This window comes from Poecilia reticulata, chromosome 17, assembly GCF_904066995.2.
Source record: "Poecilia reticulata chromosome 17, P_reticulata-male-v2, whole genome shotgun sequence".
NCBI classification, from domain to species: domain Eukaryota; kingdom Metazoa; phylum Chordata; class Actinopteri; order Cyprinodontiformes; family Poeciliidae; genus Poecilia; species Poecilia reticulata.
Window position 1 is genome coordinate 20,181,429 of NC_088846.1, and position 23,134 is coordinate 20,204,562.

At 38.8% G+C, this 23,134-nt stretch overlaps 1 protein-coding gene and 1 long non-coding RNA gene across 6 annotated transcripts in view; one reads left to right on the forward strand and one right to left on the reverse strand.

The window, feature by feature from the left end:
• Window positions 1–9,608: 9,608 nt before the first annotated feature.
• Window positions 9,609–23,134, reverse strand: part of pde1cb (phosphodiesterase 1C, calmodulin-dependent b) — a 109,280-nt gene continuing 95,754 nt past the window's right edge. For all 5 annotated transcript variants that reach the window (XM_008434501.3, XM_081597805.1, XM_081597807.1 and 2 more), the window contains 7 exons: window positions 18,433–18,553; window positions 16,728–16,809; window positions 16,354–16,474; window positions 14,689–14,864; window positions 13,643–13,876; window positions 13,411–13,473; window positions 9,609–13,170 (listed from right to left, as the gene is read on the reverse strand). In XM_008434501.3, coding sequence (XP_008432723.1) covers window positions 13,154–13,170; window positions 13,411–13,473; window positions 13,643–13,876; window positions 14,689–14,864; window positions 16,354–16,474; window positions 16,728–16,809; window positions 18,433–18,553 — 814 coding nt within the window. In that variant the 3' untranslated portion in view covers window positions 9,609–13,153. The remainder of the gene's footprint in view (window positions 13,171–13,410; window positions 13,474–13,642; window positions 13,877–14,688; window positions 14,865–16,353; window positions 16,475–16,727; window positions 16,810–18,432; window positions 18,554–23,134) is intronic.
• On the forward strand, window positions 17,505–23,074 carry LOC145547881 (uncharacterized). Its single transcript, XR_014084135.1, has 3 exons — window positions 17,505–17,594; window positions 19,135–19,230; window positions 19,824–23,074. It is a non-coding gene; the product is annotated as an uncharacterized LOC145547881 (long non-coding RNA).

The following is a 23,134-nucleotide window of genomic DNA, read 5'->3' on the forward strand; positions in this document are numbered from 1 at the left end:
CCTCCAGCTTTGCTTAATTATTGCATTTGATATTTCACATGTTGTACTTGAAAGGTGGAAGCATTGTAATTTGGAAGGTATAACAAATAGCAGAGGTTGGTAAATCAGGGAGCCCGGCTGACAGTTCTTGCCTGTCAGCTTTTTTAATTATCACATTATCAGCTTTTATAGGCACAGTGCGCGGTGCAGAGCTGCAAATGAAGGCGCCACACGTTGCACGCTGAGTCGAAAGCATTTCTCAATTGATGTCAGCAGTTAGAAAGGATCCGTGTCTGGATGATGAGTGCGAGGTGATGTGGTTAAGAGGATGGTAATGGTGTGGTTATACAACAGGATCCTGTCCAACGTTTAATTTAGAGTCACATCTCGTGGGTTAGTTCTCTTTCAGAACTAATATACGAAGCAACTCTAAGTAACACCGACTCCGTAATGAGCCCTGCGACAACTCTCGCTATTTATATTACACCGCCTTCAACTGAGCTCCGTGTACAATTAACTAAATGCCAAACACAGAAGCTAAATGAGGAAGTGCTTACGTTGTGCCACATACAAGTGGAAGCCATTTATTTTGAGTACTTGTGGATACCCAAATGAACACTTCAGTTGTTGTCAATAATAATTTTGTTGTCGTGGTATAAAGCTGTTTCCAAAATGATTTATTGTTTTTTTTTCCCCAACATCCATCACATGTTGTTTCCAAATCTCTGACAGTTTGTTTAAGGAATGCATCAAGCGTATGTGTGTGTGTGTGGTATTTGTTCTCTTTATCTTCATGCAACCATTGATGAGTAAAAAAAACAAGAAAAAACAACAAAACTACAACAATGACAATAAAAAGCAAACGTTACTATCTGCTTATATAGGATGTGGAAACCTGGAGATTCTGGAGAGGAAGCATGTTTCTGTCCATTAATTACCTTGCTTATTGCTTTACTGTAACATTTTCTGTACTGATAGCAGGATAACAATAACAATTTATATGTCTGTCACAAGATTGTTATTTTTAATAAAGGGGGAAAAAAAAGGCAATTTCAAGAAAACGTTTAGGAGAAAAAGCCTGAACATACTAGAAACAAAAGTAATCATTGCATTGGTTCATTACATTTGAACTTGGGAGTCAAAATATTTGAGCTTTTAGTGAAAGTTGTTGAAATTCTGACTTTTAACATCTCACTTGCAACAAGGTCACAATCCAACTTTGCAGGTTTTAATATTTAATGTGTTTTGACTGCAGCAGGAAGCATACTTTTGCCTTCTTCCAGTTTGCATCTCATGAATTTAGTTTCACACATGGTATTAGTTGAATCCATAAAACACTGCACAGGCCACTTTATTATGGGCACCTGCTTGATTGCTTGTTAACACAAATAGCAAGTCAGCCAATCACATGACAGCAACTTTAGATGTAGATCTAGATTTAGATCTCTAGACATCATGAAAACGACTTGCTGCAGTTGGAACTGGTGAAGAAAGAGGAAGCGACTTTGAATGTGGCAGGACTGATGGGACTGGACAGAGCCTGCTGACCCGCCAGAAACAAACTCTCAAATTTATTGGGAGTTGTAGAAAAGCAAACAAAAAGCAATAAAATATCGTATGATTTGCAGTTCACATGGACTCTGAGCTTACTCTAAATGTTTCATGTTTGAGAGTTGGGTGTAATTTCAGTGTAATACGCATTTCTCAAAATGTGTATTTCAATGTGACACCTGTTTACTATGACTATCATACGGCATCATTGTTATTCATGAAAACCATTGAGTAATGTGGCTCATATACTTCTATTTCTTATGTATTACAATTACTGCACACGTTTTTTTTTTTGTTTTTTTTAGGCGAAAATGGCGTGTTTGTTTGAATATGTGTACGAATTCCTTTACTGCGAGGTTGAGATATGTTAAAACAGCTTTTATTAGTTATGAGAACTGAAATATGTCCACATCCTTGAGTCTAGAGTTAAATAATTTTTTGGGAGAATCCTTTGTTTGGGATAAGTTTCTTGTTGGTTTCAATCGTTCTCCCACCAGCCAGTTCCTCACATGCAGGCTGGTGGACGTGCAAAGGAGAGCTGTGGATTGAGGGACTGATTACCAGAGGCCAAGTCCTAGACTGGTGTCCTCCAGCTGTGCTTTTCTACCCAATTAGAGCCTCCATATGCTGCCCCACTCAGCTGCTGAGTGTCTGCACCTCCCACCCACACAGGTGGAGCATTGTCTGCTCCTTTTTGTGTATTTTGCGTGTGTTTTATACGGTGGTCTTGCTAATGCAAACACTCTAGAGACAGGTGAAGGGATTTTCTCCAATGTCCACTCAGCTTGGTTTTCCCAAATGTCCAAAAACGTGTAACGCAATATGTCTCTGTAAGATCTATTTCCGTTCTGTGTGTGATGGCCCAACCGTGCAAAACTCCCAAGACTGTTTTCTCACACTTATATTTACTCCGGCTGTTGCCGCACCTTTGATAACAAGCAAACAGGTATTTAGGTGGGTGGCGCAGAAGTGCTAATAGTATTAAAATATGGGAGCATGAATAATGGATATGTTTGCGAAAATGTATAATGTAAAGATGTTAGTCCTGCTTTCAGACGGAGACGGGATGCAGACGTGAAGCGTTGCTGCAGGCGCCCGTTTCTCTTTCAAAGCACAATCTGTTCGCACTCGTTCAAAGTGCCTGTGACAATCTGTTGTGGAAGAATGCGACACTTCCATACACAAAGAGTGATAAGATAAATAAAAATGTGTCACATTTCATATTTAAGTGAGAATCACATCTTTACTCTTGTATAAGCACGGGAAGACAATGGATATGTGACGGTGTAAAAGACGTGAACCGCGATATCGATAAAAATCATGATTGATCATCATTTCTCCAAAATACACGAGACCCCGCGATGCAGCCCGCAGGTGTTGGATTATCTGCTTTTACTAATCTTTGAAGACAAAAAACAAAACAAAAAAAAAACTTACAGCTGTCAATTTTTCCTTGAAGATGCTTTTTTTTTGTCATTTTTCTTACACATTAGATGGTAGCGCTGAATCCACTTTTTCAAATGCTGAGTTGATTGATCGGGCTGAGATTTTATTTTCTCGCATTATCAACACTGAGTGTTAATAGGAGCTCAGTTTATTCTCTTCCTCTTTCCTTTTATCTTAGACTTAGCTTGAAACTCTTAAATCACTTTTGAAATACATCATGGCAATTCATTTTCTGTTTTTTTTTCTACTTTGTGTTTCAATGTCCTAAGAAACACTTGAAAACTAAAACACTGAACAAAGACTAGCCCTCTTAGAAACCGTTGTGGTTTTTTGTATTTATCTAGGGAAATAAACTATGCAAGCCACATGTGAAAAAGTAATTGCTCTCCTATCAGTGGTTTGCGACACGTGGTAATGAATATTTTACAGTGTTTTGCAGCAATTTTGACCTACTATTTTGTGTTGAACGGTTTTAATTCAACCATTGAGAGTTTAAGCATGAATGGCCACAGAATCAAACTTAAGTCTAGACTTTGACTAGGCCACTCCCAAAATCTTTTACTTGTGATCTTTGAGTCGTTCAGAAGCGGACTGAAGACTGGTATGATTTTGGACAAGGGTCCAAGAGAAAGAACTCCCACCTTCCAAAAGGATCTGTGTTTGGTTTATCAATCAGAACTTTTTCCCTACAGTTGCTGGGATCTCCAAATTATTGGACCTTAGTGTTTGTTTAGGTTTGCAGAGGTTTTCACTCTAGAACTGTCCCATGTTTCCAATTTTTTTTGCCATTCATGTGTGTTCTATGTTTTCTTTATTTGTGGACAGCAGCTCTAACAATGGATCATTTTAGTCCCAAAACCGTAGAAAGCTTCACCAGAGTGTTAGAAATGACCAACTTAGTTATTTGTCTGTTCTTGAATTTGTTTTTTTCTTTTAATCTGGAAGTGAAGTGATGTATTCTCTTTTCTGTCTTTCTGCCTGCTTCACATTGTCAGGCAGTATTTATTTGTGAAAATTCTTTATTTTTCTGGGCTCAATCAGTCACGGCTGTGAAAAAGTCTGTTGATTTATATAATCAACTCAGGGGGCAATTAAATTTTTACCCTAGATCCAGGTTGGTTTGGAAAGGGACTAGCCTCAATGAACTCAATAATAATTTAAACGTCGCAACTTGTTTGTAAAGGTGATCTTTGTCTGATATGAAAATTAGTTTGAACTGAAACATTTAAGTTAGGATAAAAGACAGAAACACTGAAAACAACCAGAATCTGTGAGAAAATCTGTGGTTTATCTCAGCACCGTAAAACTAACCTAGAATTATGTACAAACTGGAGGAATGAACTGTCGACCCTTTCAAGACCCAAAAGCCCTCAAAACGTCAGGTTGACTCTATTTTATTTGAACTACTTGAATCTTATTTGCTATAAAATTGTGAAAGTTAACATAACTTATTCAAACAATATTTTTGCAAAGCTTGTATTTCTTCTGCCTTCCTTACAAAATGATGTGTTTGTTTCCTGGTTTTTCCATAATGGTGCCAGAAAGCCTCGAGTCAGGCCACATTTATCCATCTCAGAAACACTGTAAGGGTTGCAACAAACATTTACTCTATTAATTAAAGGCCCTCATTTGTATCTGCTTTAATCTGTGGCTGATTTATTGTTTTTCTAATGAAACTGACACACACAGTGAGTTTCAGCAACACATCATACAACATGTCTGTAACTGCTGAACGCCTGCCTGCAAATTTGCCACATAAACTTACAGTAATGTCAGCGCTCACAACTTGTTACGGCGCTAATCCAAGTGAGCTGCTGCCAGTTTTGCGGTCAGGGTCAGGATGCTGCTATCTCCCTAATCATCTCAGCCACAGAGTCGTTCAATGCAAATCTTTCACTGGAGACTTCGGGGAGCCCAATGCCCTCAGCGACTCGCATCATCTGCTGCGTGTCACAAGGCTGCAGCCATGATGGGCGTCTGTCCTGCCCCCTGTGCCCACCTGAGGGGGTTACAGTTGGCAGCCACCAATCCTCACCTGACAGCCTTCCAAAAAAAACTCTGAACCCCCCTCCTACACCCGTCCTGAAAAAAAACGAGCCACTTGGCTGCCAGCAGAAATAGCTTCTTCCTATTCGGAGGTCATCCCCAGTCAAGAGGAGGGAAGCTTGGCTCTTTAAGTGTTGGGCCGATTCCCAGACTCACAAGCAGCTCGAGCCGCAGGGCCCCTTTGCTTCTGGGCTCTCGATCAGTCACTCTAAATGCAGCTCTGTGCTCTTTCCAATGGATAGACAGGGTTTCATTTTTATTAAACAGCTTGATATGCAGTGTCTATGTTACACGCTGTATCAAGTGGCCGTGTGTGGTTAAGTGCCGACAACATGTTGGTTCTGCTTCAGTTAGGGGACAGTCTCCTAAGAGGCCACGTATAAGGGTGGGAAAGGGTGCGATGGTTTATTGATGCGCAGCTTCACGATCAATGTGTCGACAACGATATCAGATAAAAGAAATGAAACTCAGTTAAGAGGTTGCCTGAGATCACAACTTCACTACAGAAGCACATTTCATGAAACACAACAAGAGTTTTAAATACGATGCAAACTAAGCTGAAATTTGAACTAGGCTTTTGAAAACACAACTAATGAAAATATCAAAAGAGAGCTAAAGCAAAACAAAACACATCTAATGAAAACCGTAGCATAAAATATAACACAATAGCATTAAAAACAGATATAGGAGAGAATGTGGTCTCTTTTTTTTTCTTTTACCAAACAAGTTGGTCTTTGGATTTCTGTATCTTTCACAAGACTCCAACCCCATTGTTCAGTTTTTCAGATTTATTTCTTCCAGGCACATACATCATCAATATTAAAATGTGTTTCCAAAGCTAAAGCTTTTGTTTTTATTGTAAAACATAGCTAATATATATCAACTGTACAAGAGGCTGATGAGATTTGTGAAATAATAATTTTGCCTGATTCAGTTATTATAAATCTATTAGAGCAGTGGTTCTTCTAAACCTTTTTTGAGGTACCGAACCCCCCAGTTTCATATGCGCATTCACCGAACCCTTCTTATTTCTCCCCCCGCCGACACACAAAATACTTGGCGGTATTCTGATTTAGTAATGTAATTATATTAGCTGTGTTACCACCCCCACACCACTAGAGGCAGTAGCAACCCCGAAAAGATGCGACTAAGGAGCAGATTTAGACTATAGAATTTGGTAAAAAAAAAACAGTGAGTTTTGCTGAAGTAAATAAAGACACAAGTTCAAATCCATGCTGAGAGTGGAGCTCCTTCATTCAGGGCTCCTCCGCAGCTCTGATTGGCTAAGCAACGTAACCTGATCCTCTGCAGCAAGTGATGGCAAAGCCGGGCGTCATCACGACTTTACACAAATGTGTCTTTACCTCCGCGGCAGAGGCTCCGCCGAACCCCTGGGGTTCGATCGAACCCAGGTTAAGAACCACTGTATTAGAGGACAAGAGAGGAGAAAAGAGTGTTGCGCAATATAATGACACTTTAGTGAAACGCTAGTGGAAGATCTTCATCTTCGTTCTCCATGACCACCAGGTAGAATTTTGAGTATTTTGGAGAAAATGAGTGCAAACAGAAATCTGTTTATGTTTAAAGTCTTTTTTTTTTTTTAAATAGTTCACAGCATCTCATTCCAGAAAACAGTCACAGTGAAATGTGTGATCAGATTATAACCAGACTGTCCAGATGAACTTTGCTGAACTGAAAAATCAATTTCTAAATGCAGAATTTCAGGATGTGAAATGAAACCAATTTTTACATTGTCTGCTTCTGTGGACATGTTTTTTTTTTTTAATAATGTGACAGATTTTTCTCTGTTGTTTTGTCATTTATTTTTGTTGTTTTTATGTCTTAAACATTTTCTAGAGTTTTGTTTTAACAATGATATTTTGTTTGTCTTTTACGGAAACAGTTTGTGTGTTTAGTAATTTTATATTTTTGCTCTAATAATATGATTTACTGAATGATTTAATGATTCAATTGAATAATTTTATAAATCAGTTACAAAAAAAATCTGTTTCAGTATTCAGAAATGAATAATTGACATGATAGGTGATGCTAAAGTAAATATTTTTGTCACAAATATATATTTCATTTTTGCACATTAAACACATTTTTTCATTGAAAAAAATGAGAATCTGTAACTGTATGACATCTGAGGTATCACGTATCAACATTGGGATCACCTGAACCCAAGGTTGATGCACTTTAAAGCTGCAGCTAAAAACTAGGATTATTTCATTTAATATTTATCCCACAACTCTTCCTAACTTAAAATAATTTTATGATTTTTAAATATGGACATATTTTTTTCTCTGAATTATTTATTTCTCTCTTATTGCAATTTTATTACATTTTTTTCAGCTTTTGCAAATGGCAATTTAGAATCCGGGAAATGTTTTTAGCAGTTTATAGAATATAACAAAATAGATCATTTCACTCAAGATATAGTTCAAATGAGAATATCAAAAACTTTTGCAGTCCTCATTTCACATTTTTTTCCAGAGTGATGTAATTATAAACTCCAGCTGGTGTGTGCTGCTGGACAAGATACAAGTTTTAGCCCAGGTTGTGTCACGCTGCTTCTGTTTGGCGCCCTCAGAGCAAATCTCTCTGCAGGTGTGGCTGATTTCTTTTAAATGGGAGAAAAAGCAAACTGATTAGCAGGTTCAGGTAAGATCTGTGCAGCTATTTTTCTTTCTCCCCGCCAGTGGCTGTGTAATTAAATCACACGAAGCGAGTCTCAAGGAGCAGCTTAATGAAGGGACAAGCTGGTGAATGCCTCCACACCGTCCTCCCCCTCACGTCCTCCTACTCTACCTCCAATAAGCAGCACTGGAGCTCGGCCCAAGCCTGGGACATCAGGCTGGGTGGAGCATGGACACACACACACACACACACACACACACACACACACACACACACACACACACACACACACACACACACACACACACACACGCAAGGACCTTGTTTAATGCTGCTTAATGTACTTATACATCACTTTGTTTGACATCTAAGAAAGAATACAGGGGATCTAAACATACAAGTTGTACTTTCTAGGTTTAAAAACTCCTGACTTACAGCACACACACACACACACACAAATACACAAAGCCGGAGAAAGATTGACAAAATGATGTAGCAGACTCCACAGGACACATTTTCTATCCAGCCACCCTTGACTGGAGTTAATACAGCAAAGAAACTCATTTACACATTTTACTACCAAGTGGATTTAATTGAGCAACGACACAACCCCCCCCACAAAAAAAAAAAACAGCAGCTCTGTAAATCAACAGTGAGCCAAAAGAACAAAGAAATCCGACAAATCTTCCTTTACAGCTGCTCCAAATATCTCGCTAAGGCCAGAAAATAAGCATTAAAATCTCTTTAAAACACTGTTGATAGCTTTTGGTTACAGGCAGTCCCTGTTCACACTCCTGGCACTGGTCTTTTATGGCGAGGAACCTAATACAAGATTTCTGTTCTAGTGCAAACACAGTGGCCATAGGCACCGAGGAACAGCTGCCATATAATTGAATTAACATTCGCCTTCTGCTCCGGCACTCAGCGCTGTGCTGAGAAGTCATACGAAAACCTTCTCTGAGCTCCATCAACCTGCCCATGAATATGCATGCTGCTGGTGATAAATATGCGCTCTGTGTCTAATGTTTGTGGAGTTGCCTGCACAACGAATAAAGAGTTATACCGTGTAGACCGTCTTGGGGATTGACATGGTATATATCAAGTTGGTTGATCTTTCTTTCTTTTTACCGCCACAGACCCCCTGAGGATGAGAGCCGTGATACCTCAGATGTTTCAATGAGATTTAAAGTCTAACAGAGACATCTAGTGGACACGCGCTTTGTTCTAGTAGTAGCACAATGTCTCACCGAGTTTTAGAGATTTTCTAACTTTGCTCACCATCCTCCTGGTTATTAGTTGTAGGAGATATTGGTGTATAAATACAGCTCTGCAAAACACATAATAGCCCACTGCACTGAACCCCCATTGAAAACCTCGAGGTTGTTCCACCAAATATTCATTTCTGAACTCTTCCTGAAGAGTTAAAACATTAAGTTTCTAAATAAGTATGTACTTGTTTTCTTTGCGTTATTTGACGTCTGAAAGCTCTGCATCTTTTTTGTGATTTTGACCATTTCTCATTTTCTGCAAATAAAAACTAAATGTTTGCTTGGCATTTTGAAGACGGTCAGTAATTCATAGAATAAAAGAACAATGTTCATTTCACTCAAACATACACCTGTAAAGAGCAAAATCACATGAACTGATCATTTCAAGCGTGACGTAGTGCAATAAACTGAAAACTCACCAGTTTCTGCAATAAATCTATTTGGGTTTTGAATTAATATACTGAAAACAAAAACTTTTCAGTGAAATTCTCTCATTGTTGTGAACAGGTAGTGATGCCAGGAAAAGCCTAGGCATTATTACAGCTTAGGCATTTTTGTTTAGTGTTATGTGCATCTGTTGTATTAATGGACTAGAAGTTGAAATCTATACAATTTAAAATCTCACATTTTCTAGGTTGTAGTGTAGAGGTGCAGAAATGAAGACAGGCACACATGATCTGAGCCCTTTGAGTTCAGATTTATTGATACGGCTGTGCAGTCACAGAGCATGGTGGCACACACGGCCGCCTGGCCAGCATGGGACAGTGACACACACATGCACGTGCGCTCACACGCACTCGCACTCGCACTCACACTCACACTCACACACACACACACACACACACACACGCTCCTGGTCATTCTGTCCACTCAAGAGAGGCAGAGGACGATTATTGCCAGCTTTAAAACAATTCAACTTCTGTACGCTGACATGTTGCAGCTGGGATCTTCAGTTATGATTATTGTGTTGCTACAGTTTTATGAACCAAAACAGATCAACGTCGTCAGTTAATTGGGTTATCTAAAACACGTCGCTGTTGTATCTTAAATGAGTTGTTTGGCCAGATTTACGCAGTCCACTGCACCTCTTTGTTTAATCCTCTCTCTCACAGCCACTCATCTAATCACACTCATCGACAGAGCAGGTCACAGTGAGATCAGAAATGCACGTTAAGTATTTTTGCAGCACACACACACGCGCTACATCCATCTATTCTCAGTCATTAGATCACTGGTTGCTGAGATCAGTCGTTACAGAGACAAAACAGGGAAACAAAGCATTAAACAGACCGTTTGATTGTAACCAGAACAAAACACCATATTAAGAAGTCTTTACAGATCAGCAATACAGCTATGTTCCTATGGTGGTCGGTATAAAGTCCTGTTAAATGTTTATATATTATAGGCTATCACAGTAGCTAGAAGAACGTAGAGCAAAAACTACAAGTCTGTACATGTGTTGGTCTCTTGGTCCAGAAAGGATATTCTGCTTTACCAAGTGTCAGGCAGCCTATTACAATTATGTTTTTATTTCTAATATTTAAAGATTGTTGCAAGTTACGTTAACAGTTTCAAATTATTATTATTTTTATTCTGACTTCAGCGCTGGTGAAGAAAAACAAGATTGACAAACGCACAGGGGAGACAAGAGAATAAACAAAAAGGACTGATAAAAAGGCGCAAACAGTCGAATAAAACTAAAAAACAGACACTACGCCACGCCGCCTAGCTATAAAATAGACTTCTCTGAATGAAGTGAGCAAAATATAGCGCAATATCTAGCTTTAAAAATACTATATTCTGCAACATTTATCTTTAAAAACAGGATCGTCTCAGCCGAATCCCTAAGTGTGAAAAATTGTAAGGAGAACTCGACTGGCGGTTCGGCCGCGCCGGGATCAGCGCGGGTTATAATGACATCACTGAACGTGTTTACAGGTGTTACTTGTGACATGGAAAGTACAGGTAGAGGCACACATTCAGCCAGCTGGCTTGCTAACCACTGACTGCATCTTTTCGATGGAAAGTAGCATATGGTTTCAGTGCATGAGAAACTGCTGTAACCCATTAGAAGCTGGTTATAAAAAGAAAAAAAACAACTACATGGATACAAAAACAATCCTTCCCTCACTTTTTATACATAATTTCTTTAAGTGTTCAATCCTCTAAAATGTTTGGATACAACCATGTGGTGCAATATAATATACAAAGGTACCTTCTAAAGCTTAAACTTCACACAGTAAACGTGGTTAATGTCATAGAAAAAAAAACATTGAGGTTTAAGGAAAATAATGTCCATCACTTAGCAAATACTGCCCAGATGTGTCTTTTCTTTTTCTGCAAATTAATGTGCTGAGCACAGTGCATTACAAAGGTACCGACTTAAACTTTGTCACATTTTGTTGCGTTACAACTACAAACTTCAATGTACTACAAAGGAATTTTATATGATATAGAGAATTATTTTTGAAGTGGAGAGAAGAGCATCATGCTTTGGGGTGACTTCTGTTCAGCAGCAAAAGGGAAGCTACTCAGAGGTGATGAGAACATGAGTTGAGCCTAATGCTCTTGATTTAATCTCAGTGAGTTGCTGTCATAGCAGCCAATGGTGGCTGTACAAAATAGCGATTCGGGGCAGGATTTATGTGCCCAGTTTTCAGAAAATGTTGAAAAATAGTTCTCTCACAGCTATGCATTACTCTGTCACAACAAATCCAAACAAAACAAATAAAAGTTTGTGGTTCCAACACGACGTAAAGTGGAAACCTTACACAAATCATAAATACCTTTGCTAGGCACTGCATAAAGTGAAAACTGACCCACATGTCCAATATGGTACATATGCAAAAGTGCGCAATAAGTACATCTTTTATATACAGCATCACAGGCCTTGAAATCCTGGCAAAGAGAAGCAGATACGCTTTGGATTCGCAGCCTCAGATGCGTCGCAAGAGCGTGAAAGTTTCGGCAGCCTAAGTGGCGTACGGGCGCACTGTAAACACGCTGATTGAATGTCACACCAGCGACCAAGAAGGGGGAGCTGTTTTGACACAAAACTACTCTGCAGAACAAAAGCAAAAATGAACACTGAAAAAAAAAAAAAAAAAGATTTAGCAACAATGTTGAGCTCTTGCTACAGCTTCAAAACACATCAGAAGGCATCAAGTAAACACACAATGTGACAATATTAGACACATGTAGTGCATAAATTGTACAGGAAATTAATGCAAAACAAATGTATTTTCAAAAAGATAAACAAAAACATTGTATTTACAAAAAAAAAAACTCAAATGCATCTGCGCGTGTGATATGTTAAAATTGCAAAAAGCTGCTTTCTAATTTTTGGACTTTTTTTTTTCCTTCTTTTTTTCACTAATATTTTACATTTTATCTCAAAAATATTTCCCTCACTGGATGGCTGATGGATTTATGTTCCATATTCAACCATTAATAAACGTTTAATATATGTACAGAAAAGAAAAACAGAAAAAAAATGAAACCATTTGCACCTGGCTGTAAGGAATACAAACGCATTTAAGTTGCAAAAAAAGTTAAAGTAAACATACAAAATATTTTATTTTTGTGGCTTTAGCAACCATAAGGAGCACTCAAAAGGAAAATTGTTTTCTAAGTTAGTCTAGATTTATTTAAGGAGCACAGGTCTTCAGTAGTGCTGAAGACATATAATATACATGCAGTATAGGCGTTGTAGAAGTCCCTCTAGATATGCATCTATTCTGCATATGTGGTAGTAAGTCGCAACAAATCTCTTAACTCCCATCTCCCAACAAATAAATCTAATATAGATGTATCCAGAATGTGGAAGTGGGACTTTTAAAACAGCTACAAGAGTTGGGTTTTTAAAAAATGCGATAAAAAGGAAAATAAAAGAACGCTGCCCAAACTATCACAAAAACAAACTAGTTTGCCAGTGGTGACACCGTTATAATAGCCACTGGATGGAAACAAACCTCTTCATTATTATTATTTATTTATTTTTAATTATTAAAAAAAGCAGGAAAGGAGGAATAATGCACCTGACTGTTTATAAATGGTGAAAACACTATACATGTGATAGAAGCTGTTAAAATGCAAAGACATGAAGAAAAAAAAAGGAAGCAAATGTGTCAGTTTTTCAGTCTGTAGAGGGCAGCAAAGTCCAACTTCAACCGTTAAACAGCGACAGGGCTGAATCGGTGTCGCCATGGCGCTCCTCTGCTCTGTTATTCCATCGCTGCCTCTGTTTGGATGCAACAGGATACGTACTTTAGACATTTTGAAAACAAGTTTTACCAAAGTCGTCATTTGTACATCAATCATTGCGACGACTCCCTAGTTTGCTGTCTAGATATTTTATTTTGTATCTCGTTCATACCTTCAGGCACATAAACATCTGTTTTTCTTTGAATGTTTCATTAGATCTTTATGACAGCCACTTTGGCATTCTGTCAATAATTCATAATTGTCATCTTACACCCACCACTTATTCCTTTGTTCTTGTTTTCTTCACCATCAGGAGATTCAGCCCCCTCTGACAACTCACCTGAAAAGCCAAAATACCAGTTTTACTTATGAAACTGACATATATATATATATATACTCCCAGAACGATCAAAAGACCTGTGCATCTTTTAACACAAGACCAGTTTGTATGTCAGATCATGATGTTGAAGTTTTCTCTCCAGTGGAATTAGAAAGTCCAGCTGACGTACCGTTCTGCAGCAGGGGACTCAGGTGTGACGTGTTCCCAGGGGGGTTCGCCTGCTTCGGTTCCCCTGTGTTTCCATCTGGTGACCTGCTGACCTCTGCTGACTCCGGCACCTTGCTGTCTGACTCGTTCTCCTTCTGTTCAGGGTATCCAGACTCTGCCTGGACCTCCTGCGGTTCCATAGCCTCCTCCTGCTGAGCTCTCTCTTCTGCCTCCTTTTTAGCTCTCTCTTCCGCTTCTGGAGTCACATGAGAGATTAAGGTTGTTTGGCAAAGTGGAGCCTCCATCAATCAGCTAATATTGACTTAATTTAAGTGTTTTTTTCTGGTTCAGACTCCATACAAAGCAAGATCTTAAAATCTTCTGAAGTTAAAACAACCATTTACACTTTTGACCACTTGAGGGCAGCCAAAACTTGCTTTCAAGAGAACGTTACTGTTCAGCACTCAGAAAGGAGAGCTGGGCCTCTTTTGGCTCATATTTACATTTCACCAGCAGAAAAAGCTTTGCGAATGAGAGGTGCAACATTTTCAACAACCAAGTTGTCCAGTTCTTCCACATTAAACACTTAAGAGCACTAAGACTTAAATGGCTCAGAACAAAGACTCTATGTACAACGATTTAATTTGATTTGGCCTGATCAGCTTAGCAAACCTTTGCATCTTAGCCCATTAATTAGCTTAAGACAGACTTCAGAATGTTTTGCTGATTTACTCCTTTCAGTCAATTATCACAGCCTTTTCACTTTGTTCTTAGTGCCAACAAACCGAAAAGTGCCAAACTCCTTACAACGCTCGCTAGAACGTCTGCCAACTTAGTTTGTTTACACTACCTGCTGCACAAAAAAACCACAACAAAAAAACAAAAGTGAGAAATAATGGCCTACCCGGGAGGGAGGTAAACATCTGAGTAAAACTAAATTAAACTTCGCTTCAAGCTAAAAGCAGTTCATCTTTATATACCATTTTTTCCTCACTATCAGAAATGCTGCAGTTTTTATAGCTTTATATGTTTTGCTGCAAATGACGAACTGTGAAGGTTAAACCGTACCTTTGGTAGCCTGAGCTTTCCATCTTTCCCTGTTCTGATAAACTTCCTCATTCCACAAAGCCTTGAAGTTTTTAATGTCCACCGTCAGAAGGGAGCTCTGGCCAGACGAGCTGCTGTCAGATCCTATGCTCTTCACACTGTGCCTCTTGGTTTCATCTGAGCTAATACTGTTCAGACTGAAAAGAAAATACAGTAAAGATGAACAGTAAAACTCCAGGACGACAACAAGTTGACAGCCATAGTTTCTGCAGAGAGGCATCTATGACAGGATGTTGGTCTGATCTGTAAACTAACAGCATACCACTTGTATCCTTTTAGTTACGTTGCTAATGATATATGATATTTCCTATTTTTTTTTGGTACTAAATCTACAATAAAACACTTACTGATGTTCATATTTTCACAAATAACTTGAAGGCAATAAATGTGAAAAAGGATAAATTACAATAAATAAAGCAGAAGTGGTAAAAGATATATGAGCCCTTTTGTTTTTCATGTGTCCTGTCTGTGCTGGTCTAACTAGCTTTAAATAGTGACATAAATGTGACTTCTTGGTTTTGTATTTTTAATACATTTGCAAAACTCTCTAAAAAAAAAAGTTTACACCTTGTCATAATGAGGTATTTGTGTGCAGAAGTTTGAGGAAATAGGTAACTTTAATACAATTCTAATAAGGCTGTATTATTCCAAACGTGGGAAAAGTGAAACTCTGTGAATGCTTTCCGGACGAACCCAACGTAGACAAACAAAGGAAGACTGAAAGAGCAGATACAGCTACAGACTACTGAGGCAGATTTAAATGCTGTCAATAAACTGCATGAGGAAAGCTGTAAACACCCAGGTGTCTATAAGCACAGCTGCACTATGCAAGTTTTACACTGTTTGCTTCAACTGGAGCCTCACTGAGTAATGGTAATGATGGCTGCAGAAGAGAAAGGCTGGGCTCAAATTTATGTTCAGTTGCAAGCATGGCTGCAGAGCCAGACAGTTAAAGGACTGGTTTATTATCCAATAAAAGTGCTTTCCAAGATGGAAAGTTCCTTTAAACAATCCTTTTTGGTGCAGCTTACTTGTTAAAAACACAATATTAAGGGAACTGAGCCTTACTCATGTGTCACCTCACAGCCTTGCACGTAGCTGATATAGAAGGAGACTGGAGGAAAAAGTACCAAGCCAACAAATTAAACCAGTGGAGAGAAAATCACTTCCTTTTGTATCTCCTCAGGCAAATGTGTAAGCCAGGCCAGCTTGAAGGCTCATTCGTGATCATGGATGATGAGCAGAGCTTGACTAGCGTCTCTAAAATGCCAATTTCAAGGTGTGTGGCTCCGCAAGATGAAAGGTGGAGACATTTCCATGCACAGAAATGGATTACTCATGGGAGACTCATCTGCTGTTCTCAATACTTCCATTAGACATGCTGTTGTTGCAGAGGAGCTGTAGCGGTTCAGTCGTGAAATTTAGCGAGCTGTTGCTCAGAAAGATCTTGAGAGGTGAAGGCTCGAAAACAAGAACTTCTTTTTTTTTTTTCTTCTTCTTATCGTTGATTAAATAGCCTGGAAGATTAAAATCTATTCACATTTATACGCAACGCCCTTTGCTTTGCTGTACTACCAAGAAAGCATTTAACAAACATTTTCACCAGAAATTTCTCTCATAACTTACCTGGACCGTCTAAAGGTGGAAAGGCCAGAGTGGGAGGCCTCGTCGATGAGCGGAGTGACAATGCGCTCCATCATGTCGGTCAGCACAGTGAAGGTGGGAACCACGATGAAGTCTATGAACCCTGGTGACAAACATTTCAGGAAGAATTATCATCACGCCTGTTTGCGCTCTTTTTTTAATCTGCATACTCCAGTTAATGATTACTCGATTACTAAATTAGTTGACAATTATTTCAATAATGATTCAACACAATTAATTTTATTAATTGTTTCAGTCCTAACTATATGCTTTATTTCAAGATTACTGTGAAGAAAGGAAAAAAAAAAGATTGGTGGTTTTGTCCTAACAGAAGCAAAATGCTAGAAGCCACTCACCAATCTGAGACTGTGCAACCAAAGTCGACTTTCTGTCACACAGTGGAGAGAACGGCAGGCCTAGTTCGGCTTCTTTGTCCCCCTGGAAAAACATCAATTTCAACAGTAAAAGGACTTTAGATTGGATCCTACAAAAAATACACCACATCCTGTAGGCATACAGACAGGTCATCAGACATCTGATTTGTCTGAGCCCCACCCAATGTCCTTTCAGGCCACAAATCTGTTTCATTTTCTCCTCCAGTTTGTCACAAACCACTTAGATGGGCAATGGAGAAGCTATTTGTTGTCGATTCACATCCCAAGAGACAAAGGCCTTGTAGAAGCAGGCATGATGACAATGGCAATGAAAATGAAAACAATAAATATAAACAAAGAAACTGATGAATGGATTGGTGCATCATTTACACCTATGTCGCTTTCGATAATGTTTACAAATACATATTTTATAATTCATAGACTACTGTTTTATTGAATAGGACATATTGTATGTTTCAATCTGTCTCTTTATTGAATTACCGTATTTTCCGCACTATAAGGCGCACCTAAAAACCTTCAATTTCCTCGAAAGCCGACAGTACGCCTTATAATCCGGTGCGCCTTATATATGGACCAATATTGAGCCACAACAGGTCTAGCAACTACGGTAAGCAGCCGCCGACTTCATTTTCCCCCATAGAAGAAGAAGTGCGCGGTGCATGCTGGGATAGTTGTCAGAACGCTGGTTTGTTAATAAAGTTTGATAATACATTTAAAGCCAGGGGGGCGAAGGGGCGGGTGAAGAGAGACAGAGACTGCGGCGGCAGCGTGTCGGTTGGTCTGTGTTACCCAGAAAGCAGTTGGGCACAATATCGCAACACCAACACCGTGAGTGAAACAACGACTGGGGCAGCCTACTATATAAAGTACGTGGGGACCACTTCTTTACACATGTGGATGTGTAATAATAGAGTACGGAACAAATTGGCAGCCCAAACTGAATCGTCTATTCTATGTGCCTTAAAATGCGGTGCGCCTTATATATAAAAAAAGTTTTAAAATAGGCCATTCATTGAAGGTGCGCCTTATAATCTGGTGCGCCTTATAGTGTGGAAAATACGGTACTTACGAATGCATGACCCGCATATAAAGATTTTTTTTTTCTGAGGGAATCTTCTGCCGAGGTTCTTTATTAAAACAGTTACTCATTAACAATATCATTTTATTCTCGAACTTGAACAGAAGACACAAAATAAATCAGCTGTATTGCACTGATATTATTAGAATCCTCTACTTCATCTGCCTTTAAAAAAATCTAGATTCACTTCCGTAGCCTCTCTCCTTTCTTGACATGCATTTTAAAAACTTCTCTGCTTCATTTAGGTGATGCTGATTAAATGACTGGAGTTTTTTTTTCCAAGTATTCCAATAACTTGTCAGAAGTTCAACAAACCCTGTGCTCTCTTTGGGGTGCATACATTTGCCATAAACCCAAACCTTTTTTTTTAAATTTAGTTTATTTATTTTTTTATAAAACTGGGGTATTTAACACTCAATTGTCAAATTTTGAATAAGGTATTTCCCTGAATCAGTTTTAGTAACAAATAACCAATACATTGCCAGTTTAAAAGAAACACCATCGCACTGACATCAACAGATAATTTTTTTTTATATATTTCAAAAGCCACCAATGCTTCCAGTGACAATGCCAGGAGAACTTACTCACCTGTCTGAAGAACTCCTCAAGCAAAGAGGTGGTCCATCGGTGGTGCAGGTCCCAACTTTTGGCTGGATGGCTGATGTCAGCTGTGTGGAGAAGTAGGGAGAGAGCCTTGGGCTTGTCGATGCTGTAAAAGAGGAAAGAGAAAAACAGACACAAATAAATAAATAAAAAAAGGAAGGTCACTTATATTATCGATTTCTCTCTCTAAGATACAGAATTGTTGAATGTTTTATCTATGGTGGAAAACAACACCATACCAGTATAAGGTTAGACAAAAGTATGGAAGCAATCTATAGCACAGCTCCGTTGGTTAAATGATAGCCTATGCAGACAAAACATAGAAAAGCCCAAGTGAAATAAAATGTGTTAGAACTCTAAGCTCAGGGATTGTAAAGCTATTATTGCGATGGCAAAATTGGCAAATAAGAAAAAAAAATTATGACATGCATTGAGATTTATTTTATAACAAGTTTGCTCAACAGCAAAAATATATAAAAAGACAAAAAATAAATAAATAAATCGACAGCAATACAGAACATATTCTCAAGAGATTTCCGTTTAAATTGGATGAAATCACTATAATTAGTACAACAGCTCGAGCTGTTGGTCAAAATCCTCCTGTATCTCTCATTTTATGCAACAATATGAACAGCCACAGCCATAATCATCTAATTCTCACCTCCACCTACACACCTATTGTTCCAGCACCAACCGCTGATCAAACGAATCTTGAGGAGGTGGCCATGGAAGCTGAGGAAACTTCGAAATGCTATGATGAGGCCACTGACTGGGACGCACTCGGTGAGTGACACTGTGGTGACATCAATGCCATGACTATGTGACAAACTGCATTATCTGTGGAGAGCACAATCCCCAGCAGTACAATGAGGCGCTTTCCACAATAACAAGCCCTAGATTGTCATTATCTGAAAAGGCTGCTGAACATAAGGAAAAGAGCCGTCTGGGGGTGAGATACAGAGAGTTACTGAAGAGTGAGCTCAGAAAGCTTAACGGTAGTGCAACGCTGTTGACAGTGAAAAGCTAGAGAGCAATCATTGGCAGAACAGCGTGTGGGATGTCTGGTCAGAGATGAAAAAGATCTCTTGCTTCAAGGTGAAGGGTGATCAGATTGAGGTAACCCTGGACAGAGCCAATTATTTCTGAACAATGTCCTTTAAAGAAGGTAAACTCATAAGAATGTGCAGCATTGCTCTCTCATGCCTCTAGACACACAGACTTCACAGCCTCCTCGAAACCAAAGATTTTCAATACACCGTTTAGTGTCATCCTTAGACCTGAATCATTGCCCTTAACACAGCCTTGGCAACATTCAACATTTATATCAGTATACATAGCAACTTAAACTTGCGTTTCTACTTTCCTCTCTCATGCAGAAAGAAGAAGAGGCAGCTGGAATGACTGAGCACAAAAAAGGCTGTAAATAAATATAATGTTAGCTCCAGGATCGCTATGTCTGACTTCGGAGTACCGGAGTCTGGGTTCTAGACATCCTGTTTTCTGACAGCGCCTGAAGAAAAACCTCATTCATCTGCCCGCAACAGCTAAAGACCAGCCACTCCAATACCCCACATCATAAAAGCAAAGACAGTTTTTTTTTTTTTTGTCGTTCCTTCTGTATATAAACCCAGACTCGCTGTAGTTTTATTGCTATGACAGAGTCGGAGCTGTAGATGAAACCACTAACACCACTCTCATTCAGACAAATAGGCAAGCTCAACTCCGATGATTATATACTTCGATATCTCCAGTATTTCAAGGATGAATCTGTCTGTGTCGCCATGGGAGAAGCTTCTCACATTTAAAAGCACTTAGAATCCTCAGTTTTTGAAACAAGAAGAAAGAATGTATGTGGGAGAGGAAGGAGTCAGCAAGACCACCAAAGAAACTGTTATCTCCAAGTCAGCATGTCAAGGAGATTTAAGGATGCTGAAGAGTTGCCAGACTTAAAGGGGGATTTTCTTGGGGAGTGCCTTCTGACCGAGTTAAATCAAATACTAGAACCAATGATTAAAAATAGGGATGCACTGACATGAAAATTTGGGCCGATATTGAGATGTGATATTATTGCAGCTCTGCAAAAAATGAAGGAACCACTGCACTGAAAACCCATTGAAAACCTCATGGTTATTCCACCAAATATTGACTTTTGAACTCTTCCTGAGATAAAACTTTAGTATTGTGGTTTCTAAATGAGTATGAAATTGTTTTCTTTGCTTTATTTGAGGTCTGAAAGCACTGCATCTTTTTCGTGATTTTGACCATTTCTCATTTTCTGCAAATAAAGACAAAATTTGTTCTTTTATTCCATGAACTACTGACATGCTGTCAGTAGTTCATGGAATAAACTACTGTTGTTGAACATAGGTATATGTTCAACAACATATACCTATAAAAAGTAAAATCAGAGAAACTGATCATTTTAAGTGGTCTCTTATTTTTTTCCAGTGATGTATTTCTGCTATGGCCAATTACCAATATTTATCCATATACTATATGTTATGTATATATTTTTTGACCGCACTACTTTCTTCACCATTGCTTCTGTCCTTCAGTTAAACTCCCCACAGTCCTGTGCTGCATCACTGTTACATGGCAAAACAAATACCACACAACCAACCTCCTGCACTCATCGTCCAGAAACAAATGGCAATACGATGGGAATAAATATCGTTTGATCACATCAGCCCAGTTTTATATATCCCACCAATATCAACATGTTAGAAATTACGGGTATAGGCCCGTACCAATATAGCTCTAATGTCAGTTAGATATTCCATATGTTCTATTAGAGTTTACCAGCAAATACAGCAAATTTATGTAAACGGTGAATATTTCAAATATTGACTTTTCTTTGTCATCTTTATTTGCCTACTTTCTGACAGGTTTCAGGCCCACTTTGCGTACGCTTTGTTGCAAGAAGTGGAAAACAGCCTCATCTAATGTGGCAATGGTGTTAGGCAGAATCATGCCCCCCTCATTGGTTCAGAAACAGTATCATGTAGAGACTGAAAGTCATTTAAAGATGTTACTAACAATCCAAAATATGACTTGTGGTAAGAGGTAACCGTGCCCCAGTTTTCTACTGTTCTACTGTCTCTGCTATGCATGTTTTTAGTCTAAACCTAGTATTTTTATTGAACAAAAGAGGTTTCTATGCTGCCCTTGTTGTAAAAAGACCACTATCAAAACGTCTGTGCATCATGATGCTTTCAGATGCACAGACAAACAATACTGAAGTTGAGCAGCCTATAAACTGGAGGCAGAACAACGTCCTAGACCTTGACAGTCATTTTGCATAAGCTGAATCTTTCTTCTTGAGGTTCTAGATGATCTGAAGAAGTGCTGCTTTGTAATATTGTTTGCACTTATTTCCTTGCATGCAAGGCTGATTAGATGCTAAGGAAAAAATGGCGTTATGCTGTTCTTTGGATTTAGTCATTGCAGACAAAAGGGGCTCATTATTTCAAGAACATCTGCTCCCGTTTGTTCCAGTGAATTTAACTGCACTCATTTAAAGCGTCAGCATTGCTATGTATGCTTGTGAATGAAGTTAATAAAAAGTTTTGTGAAAAGGCAGAAATGCGGGTTTGTTTTTTGTTTGCAAAATGAATTTTATGAAATAATACAGGTCGTTTCAGCGACTTGATAACTCCGCACAATAATCTTCAAACAATAAGGACCGTCAACACAAAAATCAAGCCATAACATTAGCAACAAAGTATTTGCTTCATCATAGAGCTTTTTAAAAAAATCAATGCATGCTTGGAACTCCTCCGGAGCACTTAGAGGTGACATAATTAGAACAATGACACACAAGTACCTAAATTTTATGGCCAGAAGTGCTCCCACTTTCACCCAATATCCAGATAAAGCAATAGAATAACTTCAGTCAGAGACAGCTTTATTTCTGCTGCAATAAAGGCTAATAGGTGGTTACCAGTCACAAAATACCAATAACACAGAGAAAACGCCTTTAGGTCAAAATATAAAACATGACTATTTCTTATTTCTTGTGTTTTTGTTCTTTCTTAACTGACCATTTTTTTTTTAGTTTAAATTTCTTGAGGCTCACAGCCAGAGATGAGGGATAAATAAACCATTGCTGCAGAACCTTAACTCGCGAATGAAAAACAAACTACAGTTTAATTTTAAATACAACTCATCCATCCATTCATGGACAGACTCCCCACTGTCCCCATGTCATGACAGTATAATAAGAGACTGATAATCTGTGAAAAGATCCCCTGCACTGTCTGAAGAAAAGCATGGCTACCAGTCAAAAACAGTCCGTCAACCTCGTGTATGCGCTGCTAAATGGGCTAGTTGCAAAGAAACAACTTACTGTTTCAGGAAAATTGTTTATCTGTCATCAGTGACCATGTTAACTAGCCTGAGCATTCATGCTTCGCTCTACTGATGGGGAAAGCTGTAGTGTAGCAGAGAGCAAGGGCGAAGGCTTGAGGGTATTTGTGAGCAGCAGGTATACAATCATGACTGACAGCACTAAGACCCTCCTCCTGGCTCTGATTTGTTGTTAGCACTGGGAGCACTGCAAGAAGGCAGAGGAGCAACATTTTTTCACAGATCATCTGTCTCGCTATATTGTCATCATTACATTGTGACAGTATAGCAATTTTTATAAAAGTTGCATACTGCAGCTATAATAACTTACTGTGACAATAAA